At 44.6% G+C, this 18,155-nt stretch overlaps 1 protein-coding gene across 1 annotated transcript in view; it reads right to left on the bottom strand.

Moving 5' to 3' along the window:
- The window catches only part of skp2 (S-phase kinase-associated protein 2, E3 ubiquitin protein ligase), a 116,679-nt gene extending 113,749 nt beyond the window's left edge, over positions 1-2,930 (bottom strand). Inside the window, 3 exon segments of the mRNA XM_036528715.1 lie at positions 529-532; positions 2,148-2,210; positions 2,909-2,930. Of these exon segments, the coding sequence (XP_036384608.1) occupies positions 529-532; positions 2,148-2,210; positions 2,909-2,930 (89 nt within the window).
- Positions 2,931-18,155: the final 15,225 nt, after the last annotated feature.

The following is an 18,155-nucleotide window of genomic DNA, read 5'->3' as shown; positions in this document are numbered from 1 at the left end:
CTCTGAAGTGTCATCAATACGGTTGTCTGTTGTCTTCATTTAGTCAGACTTACTTGTTGAGTTTTAATTACCACAAGGAAGGAAACAGATATTTAGTAGGTTCCTCTGTACCAAAATCTGCTGAAAATGTACAGGGCTCACTGTAGCATGGTGGATCATGGATCAACATGATGAATGAAAGTGCCATCCTTGGTTTATCTCAGGAAAAGAAATGTATTATTTACCATCCTTAGCATATGGAGGTTTATCAGACTGTACTGATTAGTGTCTTCCTCATACAATACAATCTACCAAAGTACTAAAGTTTTATTTTTAACAGAAAAAATCTCTATTCTAATAATCTTGTTTAACATGTTTTATTGTTTCTCATACCCACAATTATTTTGTTCAATATACGGGTATCAAGGAAGCTTTTTGAAAATCCATCATTGGGTTTTGGGTTTCTCATAGCATTCAAATGGCCATGTTTTTATATATCAGTCAGAGAAGAATCATATTATTACAAAAAACAATGTACAAAAACCTCACAGGGCTGAGGAAAAAGCAGGACAGAGAACAAAAGAGAGCTCAAGGCATCAAAATATAAACTAAATAAATGATTATGCAAAAGGGGACCTGTCCTTAGAAATGGAGCAGATTTAGCCAAAAGAATTACATATGAATAAGGGAAACCATTCAGTATATGAGACATAGCAATATCAACAAAGTTAAGGTATGGTGTTCAACCAAAAACTGATGCTTTAAGTGTTTTGTCTAATAGGGTTGCCACAGAGGCCCGCAGAAACTTCCATAAACAGGAGGTTTTGTAGGAAGCATGACTGGGAAGTGTGAAGTCAAATTCAGGCAGGGTTCTCCTTCAACCATTCTTCATTCAAACTGGAGCCGGCAAGCCAGCTGGTACCAGTGCACATTAGGAACATCCAAACCTCCCACAGAGCTGGGTTGCTGCATTTCATACATTTTCAATCTAAGGCTTCCTTTTGGTCAATATAAAGGTATAGCATTGAGTTCTATTCTTTCGAAAGTTAAACTGAGACCATCTGAAGGGGATACATCAACCCTAGCAATAAGTTCATTGTAATTACAGCAATACTTCCATGCAATGACACAGGTTGGGAATGTCTAATGTAATTTCTAAATCATTTTCAAGAAGAGGATCCAAATTAACTTTATACATATGTTTAAACAAAAGGGTTATTTTAATGCCCAAATAAACAAAACCAGACACAGACCACCCAAAAAGGAAAGCAGGCAAGAGTATCTGTTTTATCTCTAATGCTTCCCACTGGCATGAGTATTAACTTTGAGAAGTTGATCTTGTAACCAGAGCATGATCCAAACCAGTTAATAATATCAGCAACGTAAGGTGCAGATGTCTCTGATTCACAGAAGAAAAGCAACATGTCATCTACATGTGGAGTCACACACTTTAAACTCAAAGGTGAAATAAGTCAAATCTATATCTCAAGAAGTGATGTACTCAATTTCCAATGTTTTGTGCCTGCTGAATCCCCTCTAGAGTAAGTGTATAAAAATACAACAGCATGATCAGAGACTTCAATATTACTGTTACTACAACATTATCTTTCAGCATGCTGCTGACTCTAACAACAATTTTGGAAGAAGGAAGTAATAAATCATAGTGTGACATTTGTGAGGGGCTAAATGAAAAGTGAACACTTTTTCTGATGCATGGAGTGTCTGCAAAACATCTAAAAATCCTAGTTCCTCACAGATAGCTGACAATCCCTTTAACTCCATCATAAGGGTTCCTTCTGTATTAGCAGATTCACTAAGCAGTTGAAACCTCCCACCAGAGATTTCCTTCAGGGCAGTTCATAAAAATTCAGAGAAGACCTTAGTAAGATTATCAGGATGATACTGGATTGACAGGCATTACACACTGAAGACTGAGATTTCTTCACCATGTAAAATTCCCTTGATACTGCTCATTGTGAAGGATGCAAAGAAAATCTCAACACCCAGTCCAAAGTTTTCAGTGTTCATCCACATTTTTCTTTTTTGAGCAACATTAATACCAGCAACTGTGGGATGGGAAAGCGGAGACCGAGTACAGGGAATCCTGTTGCTTAAGCAGACCAGAGCTACAGTGCTTGTGGTGACCGGCTTTGGCTCAGCACTCTTACCTGTCAGCAGGTCGATGGTGTGGGCAGCAGGGATGCGGCATAGCAGCAGGCTGCCTGCATCCCCTGAGAGAGAGACAAAGAATTGCTTCTCTAGCACCTGCTATGACACTTAACAGAATATAACACATTGTACTATTGGACTGAGACACTTGATTTCGTATCAACTCTGCCCTTGACGTACTAGCATATACTTTTGTAGGTCAGTCTGCATAAGAGCGCTAAATGACTAAAAGTAAAGGTAGGAGCAGTGAGGTGAGAATGAGCAGGTCTGGTACTGGTCTCTCTTGATGGTTCTCTTTTCATGGCCGGTGTCAGGAGGGTGTATACAAAAAACAGGAATAACATCTGTGAGCTCCAGTGCAATCTAAATTTAATTGTGTATAGGTGTTAAGTTGTTCAATAAAGTAGCATTGCTCCTGCTCCTCAATGGGCATAATCATAACCTATTCAAAGCCATTTTCAAATTAATCAAAGTAAAACTGAGAGGTAGGCTGCACAATCCCTCTTCCGTATGAAACCAGAGCTGCACCCCTGTTGTTGGAGTAATAATCACCATTCAGCATCCAACCAATGAGCCCTTAGACCATAATGTTACATAGAACAGACAAGGCATAGCTTACAATTGAAACAGATTATTAGCACAGGGGACGAAGATGTAGTGAAAGAAAGCTGAGGGACTTATTCCCTATAGATCATAGGGAACATTTTGTAGTACAGTTAATGAGTGGGTTTTTCTCCCTTGTGTAAAATGTGGCACTTACATGTCTGCTTCACAAAAGACATACTAAAGATGTCTAACAGGTTGTTAAACATCATAGCCAATTACAAAGAAAAGTACCTGAATATTAATTATTGACGATCATTAAGGTACACACTAATGGCTTTTTTTTCTTTCTAATCTGTAAATGAACGCAGTATGTTGAATTTAATGGGATCAGCTGGCATTGTAAATATAACAACTGGCACCGTAGAAGTGATTGTAGAATTCAGTTACAAATGTTATTTTAAAGTTATTTTTCTAAATTTTTATACATTGTGAATAGTTGCTTTTCACAATCAACCTCCTGTACAGCTTTACCATTACTCACTTCAAGGTCAGTGTTCTTTTCAAAAAGAAAAAAAAAATCATAGGTAGAGAGTGACCCACGGTTTATAGAATGTCTTTGTGTTCTTTGGGCAACTTAGATGCTAGCTTCCTTTTAGAACCTAGATCTTAGACAGATATGGCTCAGTTCTGGTCTACACTTCTGGTCATTTTAAATATGAAAGCCTTAAATATGTAGCCTGAAAAGGTGGTTCTTGAGTCTTCAGCTGTTATAACAGAAACAGTGGGCTTGACAGGGATGCAAGGTTAAAAGAGGGGGAACAGCCAAACATCCTGAAGAAGTTGAGCGCACTGGTATGGCTGGTGTGTAGGGCCAGGGAATCCACTGAAGAAGGAGCCATTCTCCTCACTAGCTGGTAGGCTAATACCAGCATTTTGTGGTAGATACCAACTGTCACTGATAGCCACTGAAGGAAGATCAGGAAGGGCAACACATGGGAGAATTTTGGGACCTTTTGGACCAATCGAGAGACAGCATTCTGTATAAGGTGCAGGGGTTTGATTGCACACACAGGGAGGGCAGCTAGGAGCGGGTTGCAGTAGTCTAGGTGGGAGAGAACCAGGGCTTGAACCAGGAGTTGGGTTGCAAAGTTGGTGAGGAATAGGCAAATTCTTCTGATGTTGTAAATGAAAAATCTGCAGGTCCTGCTGACTGTTGTTGTGTGGTCTATGTATGTCGGATCACTATCAAGTGTCATTCCAAGGATCTTGACAGTCTGGGAAGCTGACAGTGTGGTGTTTTCCAGGGTGATGATAACTTGGCTGGAATATACAGAAGTAACTCCCACAATAAGAAGTAGGTATTAATTCCAGCAGACAAGTTGATATTTCAGAGGACGTAATCAATTTATTGACTTGGTCTAGTGATGCAGGAGAGAAACGAAAAACAAAACAGTAATTGTGCTTTTAAGAAAGTTACTGGTGACATTTCATTCTAAAGGAGGTTAAAAAGCTGTAATGAACCACCAAACAGATTAAACACATACCCAGCTTTAGGGGTACTCTTTAACTAATTTTTTTTTACCAAGCTTATATGCTGGCTACCATACAAATTGCATTACTTGAAAGGTCATCATAAATAAGTGACTGTTTCACTATTTAACTACACTTTTCATGTTTGCATTGATAGTATTTACAGATGTCAATGTCTACTTGTGGCCCTGAAATGGGTCAGAAAATTGGGTCAGAGATTATAAGCAGGGGAAATTATAAGCAGGGGAAATTAAACGCATATAAAATGCGTTGTCAACCAAACAGTCATTAAATCAGAATATGTACAGTACTGTACATCCTGGTCTGCATATCCTGAAAAAGACAATGATTGTTTCTGCTCATTGTGATCTCCCTGCTGTTACTGATCCAGACATCATAAGCACAGCTTTGCTATAAGATCCCTATTTACAAAGGAATTTCTCTACCTGCCTTTAATAATGTTGAATTCTACCCCCAGCTTAAGTGAAGGGGCTCAGTCAGGATTTGTGGCATCCTGCAGATAAGATACCTTCCCTGAAAAATGAATAAATTATGAATGAATGCAGGAAACACTTAATTTAGCTAGCTGATTATGTTTTCATGATAACAATAAACTTTATTTACAAAGAACCTTTATAACACTTTCAACCCAAAGTGCTTAACAAAGCATTACAGACATTTCAAAGCAATTCTCATTAGTTTAGGAAGTTAGCTAGCTTGGTTGAAGTGTTCACATATTCAAGTAGCTAGTTACCTAATATTCAAAGAGTTTGTGGCTATCATTACTTGGCATCATTTATGTATAGCAGGCTATAACAGATGTCATACCCTAGCTCCTGACACATTCAACCCAGAATGGTTATTTCTGCCAAACCTCCCAATCAGACACCTGTCACCACCACAATAAATTTCAAGGTTCTTCAGAGTGTGGGTATAGTATACGAACATGATTTATTAGTAGTGTATGTCAAAAATATTTAGGTATGCTAACATATTTGTCCATGTTGAGATAAAAGCAGTGTTAGCTAATGAAAAGCGGTATTGAGCTGCTGTTATCGGGGTAATGAGGCCTAATGAGAAGCCTCGTAGAGTATAGGGTCATGGGAATTGTCACTTTTTAATGGGGTTTTCACAAGTTTCACAAGTTTTGTTATAAGGTGAAATGTAGTTTCACTGCAAAAAAACATGTGTTTCTTTGTAATTATGATGTATGTTGTCATTATGCCATAACCTATCTTTTGCTAAAATTACACCGCTGCATCACTTTCTCTTCCAAAGTTATTATTCTCTTCCTGCTAACAAGCAAACATTGTGTGTAAGGGACCAGCAAAAATCGCTAGACAGTTATTTGCCACTTAACATAGTAGGTTCTTGTATTTTATGCTGTTACAATATTAATGTCTTAAATAAAGTGCTTTCACCTGCAGACTACAATTTGACAAATGCTACCCTTCTAGTGTTGGGTTTTGCAGTGTATATTCACTGTTGCGTGAAAATTTACAACCATAACTACAATGACTTTAAATGGAGAAAAAAAGGAGGTGAGAGGCAAACACACTTCTCCAGGTACTTATAGTCTTATAAACCAAATATAGGTTACAACATTCAAAGGTACTCTCGCTAAATGTTCTGCGAAGAATAATAGCAAATGAGAGGAATCTGTAAAGCTAAGTGGCCTCATGTATCATATATTTCTTTCCTTACAAATATGTAAAATATAACTTGCAAATAATGACCACAACTGCATACTTAATAGAAATGGTTTCAAGTCATCAAAGAAATTGACTCATAAATATATAAATGATTACATATAACCATATTTCACATTCTGAATATCCTGTTTCTGGCATGTCACATCTGCCCCTTTCTGAATGGTTCATCCATCTGCAGCCTGCTGTGTTTTGCTACACAAAAATTTAATTTTCAAAAAAAATATATGGTGTACAGAACTTGTTTAGTTTTCAGACATAATGACAGAATATAGTGTAAGAAGTTCTATCCTTCAAAAGGGTTTTCTAGAGGGTTGGATTTTCTGATATGCCACAAACACAAGATGGTCTAAGGTGATTGTATTTGTAAGGATGTTGCCAAATTCATTCTGATTTTTGTGATGGCGTATCTGTTACCCTTTTATATTCAAATGTAGCAGGGGGCCAAGGGGCAAAGTGCTATTCCCCCATGACAAGAAAGTTGTGGAAATGAAAAGTCAGAAATGTAATAGAAATCTTCATCTGACAAGCAGGCAATCTTCACTGAGCCAAAATAAATTTCAATTTGTACACAGCAAATGTTAACATTGAAATAGAGGTCTCACTGGCATCACCCAGGAGACACAGGCACCTCAGTATGCAAATGCCAAACAACTGCATGGGAAATCTATACTAAAATGAACACTCAATTTGGAGAGCTTAAATCAAGAATCACTTTGAGGCTGAAAATTGACTAGAGTAATGCACCCCACAAATTTAACCATGGCACCAACACACCACAAAACTTGCCTGGCTGATTCTGTGCAATGTCCCACAAGGATATATGGATTTTTTTCACTGGCTAAGACATCAACAAAGAAAGATACTGACAGAAAACCTTAAAGTCAACCACTGTTTTGAGCTTCAATCAGACAATGGGACAATGCTTTCAATGAAACTCATTTATTATTGATCTAGAGAATTAACTGTTTTCCAGGCCTTGAAACTTTCCTATGAATACTTTCATAGGAAACTATATTTCATATTATATATATATATATATGTGTGTGTGTGTGTATTTCTTGTGGGATAATGACTTATTTCTATAGAAAATAATCCATGTAATGGTACCTTTCTGACACTTGTAGGAAAAACAATACTTGTGCTTTATTTTATACAACACTTACAGGTATTTTCAGTCAGCAGAAACATGAATATAACCATCTTTTAAATTACCACTTCATTTTTGTGAAAATGATTTTACAATTCTAGAAAATAAGGAAGTGTCTATTAATGACCTCACATGCCTCCTATGGAAGCATTATGCCTCTGCTTATAATACAATATGTAGTTTGTATATATTCTGTTTTTTTTTTAAGTTCTTTTACTGTGCCCGCTGGGGGTTGACAGGAAATGCTCTGAATCAACAAAAAATAAACACCCCTATGAGCAAGCTAAACAGTGTACCTGGGGAAAGGGTTGTAAATCACTACTCACTATATGTGATAGGTTTACTGTCTATTCATTCCTGTCTCATGGAAGAGATTGACTCACTGTTTTTAGCATGCATTACTAGTGATGGTTTGAATTTTTTTTTATTATTTGATTTGATTTGATTTTGAGTGTCATGTTAACTTGTTCTTTTCATTATTTGTTAAAATAAAATGCGGAAATCAACAGAAAAAATATCTAGCATAATTTGCAACATATCTTCTGCTTTCAAAAGAAAGAACAATGTGTGCAAAATTCCACTAATTTAGATATAAATTTCTCAATTGACCCTGCTGCTCACTGTGTTGGGAAAAATTGGATGCTGGAATGCCAGTTCAGGTTTCAAAAAAAGGCATGCTAGCTAGCTTGACATTTTTTCGTGTTGAAATGAAAAAATTGAAGGGAGTCCTTGATTGCCTCAGCCAATGGGTCCAATTTAAGCAGCGGTAAGACAGTTATGAAATGCAAACTCCTGGCATTGACATCAAAAGGGCATGTTTGAATCATTTTTGAAATTAACCAGCACAAATGCACATACTGCAAAGTGCACAGGTGCTGGAAATACTTCTAATGAGCAGACGGTGTGACACTGGCTGATTAGGACGCCTGCACCATATCTTTAAAAGAGCCTTTGTCCCACCTCCAGGGCGCAAGTTACTTACATACACCCTGTGGCGTCTTTGGCATAGAAATGGTGGGGCACCAATTAGCTTGTCAAGCCTATCAGTGACGACTGTGAGCCTCAATCTTGTTAGTTTTACACAGTGATGAAACCCTTATAACACACTATCATGCCTAGCTGCTCACCTGCAAAATACAAGAAAGTAGCCTACCGGGGGAGCGCAGATGGGCCTATCATTTCAAATAAATTATGTTCAAACGTAAGTTCAGGAGGAACATTCATTAACGTGCTACCCAATGTCCGACTTCCCTTTGTGAGGACTATTTAAATTCCACATAGTCCTTGTACTACGTCACTTGCTCCGGCCTCTGTGCAGCTGAGATTCCGCTTGGAATCCCAGCTCAGCTTTTTCAGAACCTTGGCCACATACTGTACATCACCAAACAATCTCTTTTGCAATGCAATCGTTGACCTTACACATAGGCTAAATTAAACAGGATGTCTTTAAAATGCGATGGACACACTATGGACAACAAACATACTAATTTAGTGTACAAGTTTAAAGTAATATTGTGTACTTATTTACTGTACCTATTAATCTTGTGTAGCCTACAATGTTTTATGCATGTAATACCGTAAATCATGCATTACCAAACGGGGAGGCTAATGCAATAGATAGCCAACACTGTTCAAGCTGAGCACACAGCCATAAAGTGCAATTATTGACTCACCTCACTACTTGAAAAGGAACTGTGGTGTTCAATGACCAGCTATGGGCTGTATCAATCTGAGCAGCAAGGTTTGCCCTCCCAAGCAAGTCCAACTTGATCGCGTTATTAATATGATTTCCGCAGCTTTCATGTTTTGCCAGCCGTTCCAATCCTTAAAGCCAGTTGTGGTCCATGTTGTCTCACCCCCAAAAAGAAGGCAAGGAAAGCAGAAGAGTGATTTTTTCAAAATGCTAACTGTTAGCCATGGTTTCTTCTGGAACCACTCCGGATTAAAACTGCAGCTTTTATCCTTTCCTCCTTGGGTGATATTTTCTCGCTGGTGGGGTCCCAACCTTTTGATCGCCAGCTTCTATTCAAAAGGCAGAGGACTGAATTTGGCGGCCAAGAGGTTTTCAACCTCGTTCATGGTGATAGGCTATTTCAAAAGTTACAGCTACGGACTGCTGCAGCTAGGCTACTATGAGAGTCTAACGCAATCGTAAGGAGACAGCTGCTACAGCTACAGTCAGGAGAAGGTCTACAGCTAGCTAGCCAATTGACAGATCATTAGGAGAAGATCTACAGCTAGATAGCCAATTGACACATAGATATGATTTCTGCGCCCTGCACTTGACCTTTATGTGGGCATTACCAAACGTAGGGCTGAGACAATTGGGCCCCACAGGCCTACATAGAAAATCCGTTATGACATGCGCAGAAGGGGCTCCCTGTCATAGTGTCAGGGCCATGGGCTGTGGGGCCGGCCCCACTGATAGATACTTGCCAGCATCAAGTGCCTTAGGGTACAGTACATTGCACAAACAATTTTTATTTCTTTGAGTGCATTTTAAAAGAGATATGACGGATAATATTTATAAAAGGTTGAGTTATTCAGAGTGAATTTTACTCATTGAAGTGCTCTGCCTGAGAGATAAGAAACTCAATGAAAGAACTCAATACCGTCAACTAGTGGTGGGGCCGGGCCCCACTGGCCCCTAATATAGAGACATCTCTGCATACATTGAACAACACGGAGCTCAAATACAGGAACACCCCATTTGTGTGTGATATTTTTCCAAATAATAATTAAAATACATCAACGAGCCAAAATGAAAATAAAGATTAATATAGTGAGTTTATTGCAGGGCCCGAAATTAACAAAAGCCGGCCCGACAGAACGGGCAGATTTCTACTTTGGCGGGTTAAAGCTGCAGGGCCACTATCCATTCTGCTGGGTGCTTTCCTACATAAAGAAATAAAATCATGGCCTACTACGTTAGTCGAAGAACCGTTGTAAAAAGCAAGATGCCAAAATGCACGCCCCTTAGAGTCCGCTTCCTGTTTGTTTGTTTTGTACTGAAGGCTAAGTCAACGGCATGTTCCAGTTGGGAAATGTAGTGTTGGTTGATCTGACAATCTGATCTTACAAAACAATATATTTCTAAATGATCATTTGTAACAATACCAGTCACATACTATGTAAATTGTGCTTTTTCTGTGGAGGTCCACAATGTGTATTATTTCAAATATTAGTATTCTGAGGTAAAATGATTAAGCCAGTTCATGAGCTAGCTGGCTATCTTTGTTTGAATGTATATTCTTTTTTGATAAACAAACAAGATGTACAGCCATCACACAGCTATGTATTTCTTTTGTGTTATTTGCACAGGTTTGAATGTATAAATGAGTTGCATCTGTGTCACTAATAGCAGTTGGCTATAGCTAGGTTGCCTGAGGACACAGTGAAATTGCCTTTTGGCATAATACTGTTGGATATATACTGTATATATGCAGATGATTGATTTAAATGTAGTAGTATAACGAAGTAATGCAATTATTTTGTCTTTTTTATATAAATATGAGCGTCATTGTTATGGATCATTTGAACCATTTTGAAAGGTCTTTATTATTGTATATTGTAATTTATATCATATGTATCAGTAATTTCAGTTATATTTTATAGAACATATTAATATGTGTAAAGTATCAGTTGTATAGTCATACATACACTGCGCTGTCTGGAACTAGCTACCACTTAGACATATAGAGAATTCTCTACCACATAGAGAATGTCATTGTTAACATCTGAATTTCCATGCCAATCTCCCCTGTCAAATGACAGTGTTATAGTGCAGTGTGTTCCAATAAAATTATTTCCTTTTGTGCTAACCAGCTAGCTTTTGTTTTCAGAGAAAACCTGACATTTTACTAACCTCAGGAACACATTGTACATACATAGTACTAGGTAGTATGGGCATGTGTTCTTATAGTGCACCATATGACAGGGGTCTTTATTTATGTGTATTTGTTATGCAAGCCAAATTAATTTAGTACACTGGTTGAGTCTAACATTCATTAAGGAATGTGTCTTGCAGCTCGCACTTCCAAGTTACAGATGACAGAGCAAATATTATGTAGTGTTTCAAGTAAATGTTCAACATTTCATTGATAGACTAATTATGCAGGGTTACCAAACGGGGTGAATTGATTCAACTGTAAAATTAAATATGTCAAATGGAAACTTTTTTTTCCATTGCACTTTTCCTGTCTTGTCACAAACAATGTTGTGGTTACACAGGATGGCCACTGCAGGTGAACAATTTATTTATCTTTTGCCTGGGTGGAAGGATGCAGAGACAATAGAGATGTACATGTCAGTTCAGGACATGCATATCTTGGGAAATAAAGAGACACACCCTTATTTTGAGGAACACGCACTCAAGTTGGACAAACTCTACCCCAAACCTAAATTTTCCACTCAGAATCTTAAGCAGCCCATATCTCAATGTTCTTAGAAGTAAGAGAGGCACATAGCTCTACGCAGAAATATTTAAGTGGGGCTTATGCACACATAACTCAAGCCTAAATTGGCCCCTATGTGAGAAGACTTTAAACACATCATGTATGGTGGGGTTCAGGCACAAGGCTGAACCCCACCACACACAGATGCCACACACATACTCTTGTATAAATACATTTTCAACTTGTAGTCCTTCTGTGTGTGTGTGTGCACACCTTATCTAACAACCACCTGGCACAGTAGCCACATGTGTCACATGTGTTATACTCAAATAAGATCATACCTCACAATTGACCAAATGCACATAAAGAAAAACTTAATTTTATCCCTTGTACAGCAGCACAGATTGCACTGTTATAGACATTGTAGCACGTGCTGGTACACTGTTGTGCAAAAGTCTTAGATACATTCAGGACATAAAATACAGACATCTGTTATGGATAAAAACAGATCGCTATGGATTTGAGTCAATACAGAAAGAAAAGAATTGTGTAAAATTTCTCACATCATCTCTTTGTGAGGTATTTGAAACATATATGCAGAAGCATAATCTGCTATTTACAAAACCAGGACTATTAAACCAAAAAGCCATCTTACAAGGTTGAGCAGTACTCGAAGATAAAAATCCTTACAGAATATATTGAAAGACAAGCATTGAATCAACAGAAGTTGGGTATCATTGTCAGTCCATCCACACTAAAAAATCTCTTGAAATCAGGACTGCAACAGAAGAGTTGCAGTAAAAAAGCCTCTACTCTCTAAGGGGACAAAGACTAAAAACATTAAGTGCGCAGTTTCTATTTCTTTGTGGATCCGAGTATAAATTTGTGGAATTTCTCAAATTGAGGGGGCATGAGACAACAAAAGTGAAAGTACTTCCCAATATCACTAATACTTGAAAAACATTCTCATTTTACTTAAGTCGCTTTGCTTAAAATAAGTAAATTGTCATTTCCAAAATAAGCTGCATTATTTTGCATTTAGGAAGGAAAATTGTTAAAGTAAAGTAAAACAAAGTGTGTTCACTGCCTCCAGCATTTGCCTTCAGAAGTGACATAACTGGAACAGTGCACAGATTGCTAGCTGCGATACTTAGCCAGCACGGGTCACCTATGAATTTATTGCTGTGCACTTACTTGGTAGAATTTGGGTAAGACATTTAATTAAACTGAGCTGATTTTATTTACCTTTACTGTAGAAGGAATCCGTACCAAAGACCCTTTTTGTTTTGCTTCACCACACCTTCAACAATTACTGCAGGAGGTCGTAGTGGTGTGACAGGCCTACTACATAAGTGGTGATTCCAAAATAGGGTACATAAAGGTGAAAAACTGCTAAAAACAATCATTTAGAGCATCCAAAAATCCTGCTCAAATTGTCTACATGCTGACGTGAGCTTTATGTCTGAAAACATATTCCCATTTTTAGAGTCTTCTAGTTTTTCCCCCCAAAATGTAATGAATATATTTTTGCTGGGATTTAGGGAATCACTTCCTGCATTTCATTGTGCACCAAGGTTTTCCTTTATGCTCAGGGCTCCCGCAGTTCCTCTTTCGCACTTTTCTACATACCTTATGCCCAAGATCATGCAGTCGTTCCACTCTGTAGCATGAGTTGCACATTACCTGGACTGTGCTTTTCTCCCTGTTTCCCCCATCCCCACACATCGAGACTCCAACAAATTATGCTGTTTGTTAGAGATGCCCTCGCTGCTATTGTTAGGACTATTCCTGGCATCTTCTGGTCTGTATTTCACTCATTTTAACCCTATTTAACTTCTCGGTGACCCAATGTCGTAGTTATGAATTCCTCAGCTTACTATACTGTACATATATGCTGGCCCACTGCATCTGTGCCCCTCTGGTTCAAGTGTAACCTGTCCCATTTGTACAAAAAGCACAATTTGCACAGTTTTATGCAATTCATCGCAAAAGAAGCCCCAGTTCCCCCTGAATGTCAGGGCTCCGCCCCCTTAAGCCGCAGTGTTTTTGTTTTCCCTGTCCATGTGCCTTTGTTTTCCTTGTGTTCTAGCCCTGCCCCGCTCTCCGCCCTGTCTCCGCCCACCTGATTGCCTGCACCTGCCTGCCTGCTCACCTGCTTCCCATCTCCTCGTTACCCCAGCCCTATATCTTCCCTGCGTGTCTCTGTCTTGTTGCTAGTTCGTTACAGTGAGTTTGTCCTGTCTCGTCCCCGCTCTAGTAACCTGACGCCTGATCGCTGTTTTTGGAATCCTGCCTGTTTTTTCGACTTCGTCCTTCGCCTGCCGTTTTGGTCCCGTCTGCCTGTTCTGCCCTCCTGGTTTCCGACTCCGCCTGCACCGACTCCCGATCCTGGATCTGCCCCCGGACTGCCTTCCCGTGTTTTTGAACCCTGCCTGCCCCTGCACTACGAACTGCCTTACGACTTTCATTAAACGCTTGGTTTCGTTTACTCGGTGGTCCGCGCTTGTGTCCCGATCCCCGTTCCTGACAGAACGAACTAGCCAAATGGACCCAGCGGACCTACCTCAGCTGAGGACGGCCCTAGAGCTCCAGGGTGCTCTATTGGGCGGACACCAGAACCAGCTGGATTCCATCGGCCGGTCCCTGGAGGGTTTCGCCACCAGCCTCGCTGAGGTCTCTGCGCGGCTGCACCGATTGCAGCTCGGCCAGGAGAGCCGACCTTTTCCGCCAGCGGCTGTCTACCCACCGGCTCCGCCAGCGCCTCCCGGCCGGGAGCCTCGGCTGCCACCCCCCGAGTCGTACGCGGGGGACCCGGGAACCTGTCGCTCGTTTCTCTCGCAGTGTTCCCTGATATTCGAGCTGCAACCCTCCACCTTCCCCACAGACCGGGCGAGGATCGCCTACGTCATTACCTTGCTGACCGGACGAGCGAGGGAGTGGGGTACTGCTGTCTGGGACGCCGGCGCTCCCTTCTGCAACTCATATGCCGAATTCGCCGATGAGATGAGAAGGGTGTTTGACCGTTCCAGGCAGGGCCGCGAGGCAGCAAGAGAAATGCTGCAGATTCGCCAGGGACGTCGCTCGGTGTCGGACTACGCGATTGACTTCCGCACCCTGGCTGCCACCAGCGGGTGGAACGCGGAGGCCCAGCTGGACGCCTTCCTTCACGGTCTCGCGGAGTCCATCAAGGACGAGCTGGCTACTCGGGAGCTGCCGGCCAGCTTCGAGGCCTTGGTGGACCTGGCCATCCGCGTAGACCAGCGCCTTTCGCAGAGACGCAGGGAGAGAGCGTCCAGCAGCCTGCCCGGTTCCGTCCGTGAACAACCCCTCCCGATGCCGGCCAGAAGCCCTGCACCACCATCCCCGGGAACCTCCGAACCGATGCAGGTCGACCGCACCCGCCTGTCTCCCGCGGAGCGACAACGGCGAATCAGCACCCAGTCCTGCCTATACTGCGGGCAGCCCGGCCATTTTGTGGCGAACTGCCCGACCAAGGGCCAGCGGTCACCCGCAGCGGGGGGATTGCAGGTGAGTGTAACCCCCCTGCGTCACTCTCCCCAGACCCTTCCTCTATTTTCAGCCACCCTGCTCGTCGGAGGTCAGAGCCACGCTGTCTCCGTCCTGATTGACTCCGGGGCGGATGGCAGTTTTATCGACGCCAACCTGGCAACCCAGCTGCGCCTGCCCCGCGTTCCCCTGCACTCGCCGTTGGAAGCCCACGCGATCACCGGGGCTCCCCTGGTTCGCGTGACCCACGCCACTCCCCCGGTCGACTTCCTCGTCTCGGGCAACCACCGCGAGGAGATTGTTCTCAACGTCATCCGCTCCCCGCAAGCCGCCGTGGTCCTGGGTCGCCCCTGGTTGGCGCGACACAACCCCCATATCGACTGGGAGGGCAACCGAATCCTGGGCTGGAGCCCCTTTTGCCACTCCCACTGCCTTCGGGATGCCGTTACCCCGGTGTCGTCGATCGCTTCCGCTCCCGAGGACTTCCCGGACCTGTCGGCGCTGCCGCCCGAATATATGGACCTGAAACTTGTCTTCAGCAAGTCCCGCGCCACCTCGTTGCCTCCTCATCGCCCGTATGATTGCGCCATCGACCTGCTGCCCGGCTCGTCCCCCCCTCGGGGGCGACTGTTTTCTTTATCGCCACCAGAGACCGAGGCCATGAATAAATACATCCGGGAGTCTCTCGCGGCCGGTCTCATTCGCCCCTCCTCCTCTCCTGCGGGGGCCGGATTCTTCTTCGTAGGGAAGAAGGACGGCTCCCTCCGTCCCTGCATCGATTACCGGGGCCTCAACGCCATCACCATCAAGAACCGCTACCCCCTGCCTCTTCTGTCGTCTGCCTTCGAGTCGCTGCAGGGCGCTACCGTCTTCACGAGACTCGACCTCCGTAATGCCTACCACCTGGTCAGGATCCGCGAGGGGGACGAGTGGAAGACGGCGTTCAACACCCCCTCGGGGCACTATGAATATCTGGTCATGCCGTTCGGTCTGACGAATTCCCCAGCCGTGTTCCAGTCCTTGGTGAACGACGTCCTCCGAGATATGCTCAACCAGTTTGTGTTCGTGTACCTCGACGATATCCTGATCTTCTCTCGCTCCCTGCCTGAGCATGTACAGCACGTCCGCCGCGTTCTGCAGCGCCTGCTCGAAAATCACCTGTACGTGAAAGCGGAGAAGTGCGCCTTCCATCAGCACACCACTTCCTTCCTGGGTTTCGTGATCACGGCTGGAAGTATCCGCATGGACCGGCAGAAGGTCCGCGCCGTCGAGGAGTGGCCTCGCCCCACTTCCCGCAGGGAGCTGCAGCGATTCCTGGGTTTCGCGAACTTCTACCGTCGCTTCATTCGCAACTACGGCACGGTAGCGGCTCCCCTCACCGCCCTGACGTCTGTCAGCAGAGCGTTCACCTGGGCTCCGGCTGCCCAGGAGGCATTCCGCAACTTGAAGGCTCGTTTCACCTCGGCGCCTGTCCTCACCCAGCCCGATCCCGCTCGTCAGTACGTGGTGGAGGTGGATGCTTCGGACGTGGGAGTGGGGGCGATCCTGTCTCAGCGATCGTCCGCCGACAACAAGCTCCACCCCTGCGCCTACTTTTCTCACCGCCTTACGCCCACCGAGCGCAACTACGACATCGGCGACCGGGAGTTGCTAGCTATCAAGCTGGCGCTCGAGGAGTGGAGGCACTGGCTGGAGGGGGCGAGTGTTCCATTCTTGGTGTGGACTGATCACAAGAACCTCGAGTACGTCCGATCAGCCAAACGCCTCAATCCCCGACAAGCCCGCTGGTCTCTCTTCTTCTCCCGTTTTAATTTCACACTGTCATATCGACCAGGCTCTAAGAACGGTAAACCTGACGCCCTCTCGCGCCAGCACGCCCCTGCCGAGGACTCCCAGGAACCCAGCACAGTCCTGCCTGCCCGATGCGTTGTCGCAGCGGCGCTGTGGGACGTCGAGACCGCCGTCCGCACCGCCCTCCAGAACGAACCGGGCCCCAGCTCCTGTCCCCCTAACCGCCTGTTTGTTCCCCAGTCTGTCCGTTCGCAGGTTCTGCAGTGGGGGCATTCATCGAGGCTCGCGGGCCACCCCGGAGCCCGGCGCACAGCGGCGTTCATCGGCCAGCGGTTTTGGTGGCCCACAATGACGGAGGACATTCGGAAGTTCACCGCCGCCTGCTCGGTCTGCGCCCAGAGCAAGACCTCCACCCGACCCCCCGCCGGTCTGCTGCAACCCTTGCCTGTTCCCAGACGGCCCTGGTCCCACATCGCCCTGGACTTCGTCACCGGTCTGCCACCATCTGACGGTAACACCGCTATCCTCACCGTCGTGGACCGGTTTTCTAAAGCTGTGCACTTCGTCCCCTTATCCAAACTGCCCTCCGCCAGGGAGACCGCTCAGCTACTCATCAGCCAGGTATTCCGGCTGCACGGTCTACCCTCTGACGTGGTGTCCGACCGAGGACCCCAATTTACGTCCAACTTTTGGAAGGCATTTTGCAGGTTACTGGGGGCCACCGTCAGTCTGTCTTCTGGTTTTCACCCCCAGTCCAACGGCCAGACCGAGCGGGCCAACCAGCAGCTGGAGACGGTACTACGGTGTTTGACGTCTCGGGAGCCGTCGGCATGGAGCCAGCACCTCCCCTGGGTCGAATACGCCGTCAACTCCCTCCCCTCTGCTTCCACGGGGCTGTCGCCCTTCCAGTGCTGTGTGGGCTATCAACCTCCCCTATTCCCGGCCCAGGAGGAGGAGGTGGGGGTCCCCTCAGCAACGGCGTTTGTGCAGCGCTGCCGTCGCACCTGGAGACGCGCGCGCACGGCTCTGCTCCGCTCCTCGGCTCGGGCTAAGCGGTTTGCTGACCGCCACCGCTCCCAGGCACCCCGCTATCGCCAGGGTCAGCGGGTGTGGCTCTCCACTCGGGACCTCCCCCTCAAGGTAGACTCCCGCAAGCTGGCTCCCCGCTTCATCGGTCCTTTTCCCATCGTCAAGGTGATCAGCCCCACGGCGGTCCGGCTTAAGCTCCCGCTCTCTCTTCGCCGTGTCCACCCCACCTTCCACGTCTCCAAGGTTAAGCCCGTCGCCCGCAGTCCTCTCTGCCCTGTTCCCCGGGCTCCTCCGCCGCCCCGCCTGATCGACGGAGCGGTGGCTCACACCGTGCGCCGCCTGCTTAAGGTT

Source organism: Megalops cyprinoides, chromosome 5, assembly GCF_013368585.1.
Source record: "Megalops cyprinoides isolate fMegCyp1 chromosome 5, fMegCyp1.pri, whole genome shotgun sequence".
Lineage (NCBI taxonomy): Eukaryota > Metazoa > Chordata > Actinopteri > Elopiformes > Megalopidae > Megalops > Megalops cyprinoides.
This window is presented reverse-complemented; position numbering and strand designations above follow the sequence as displayed.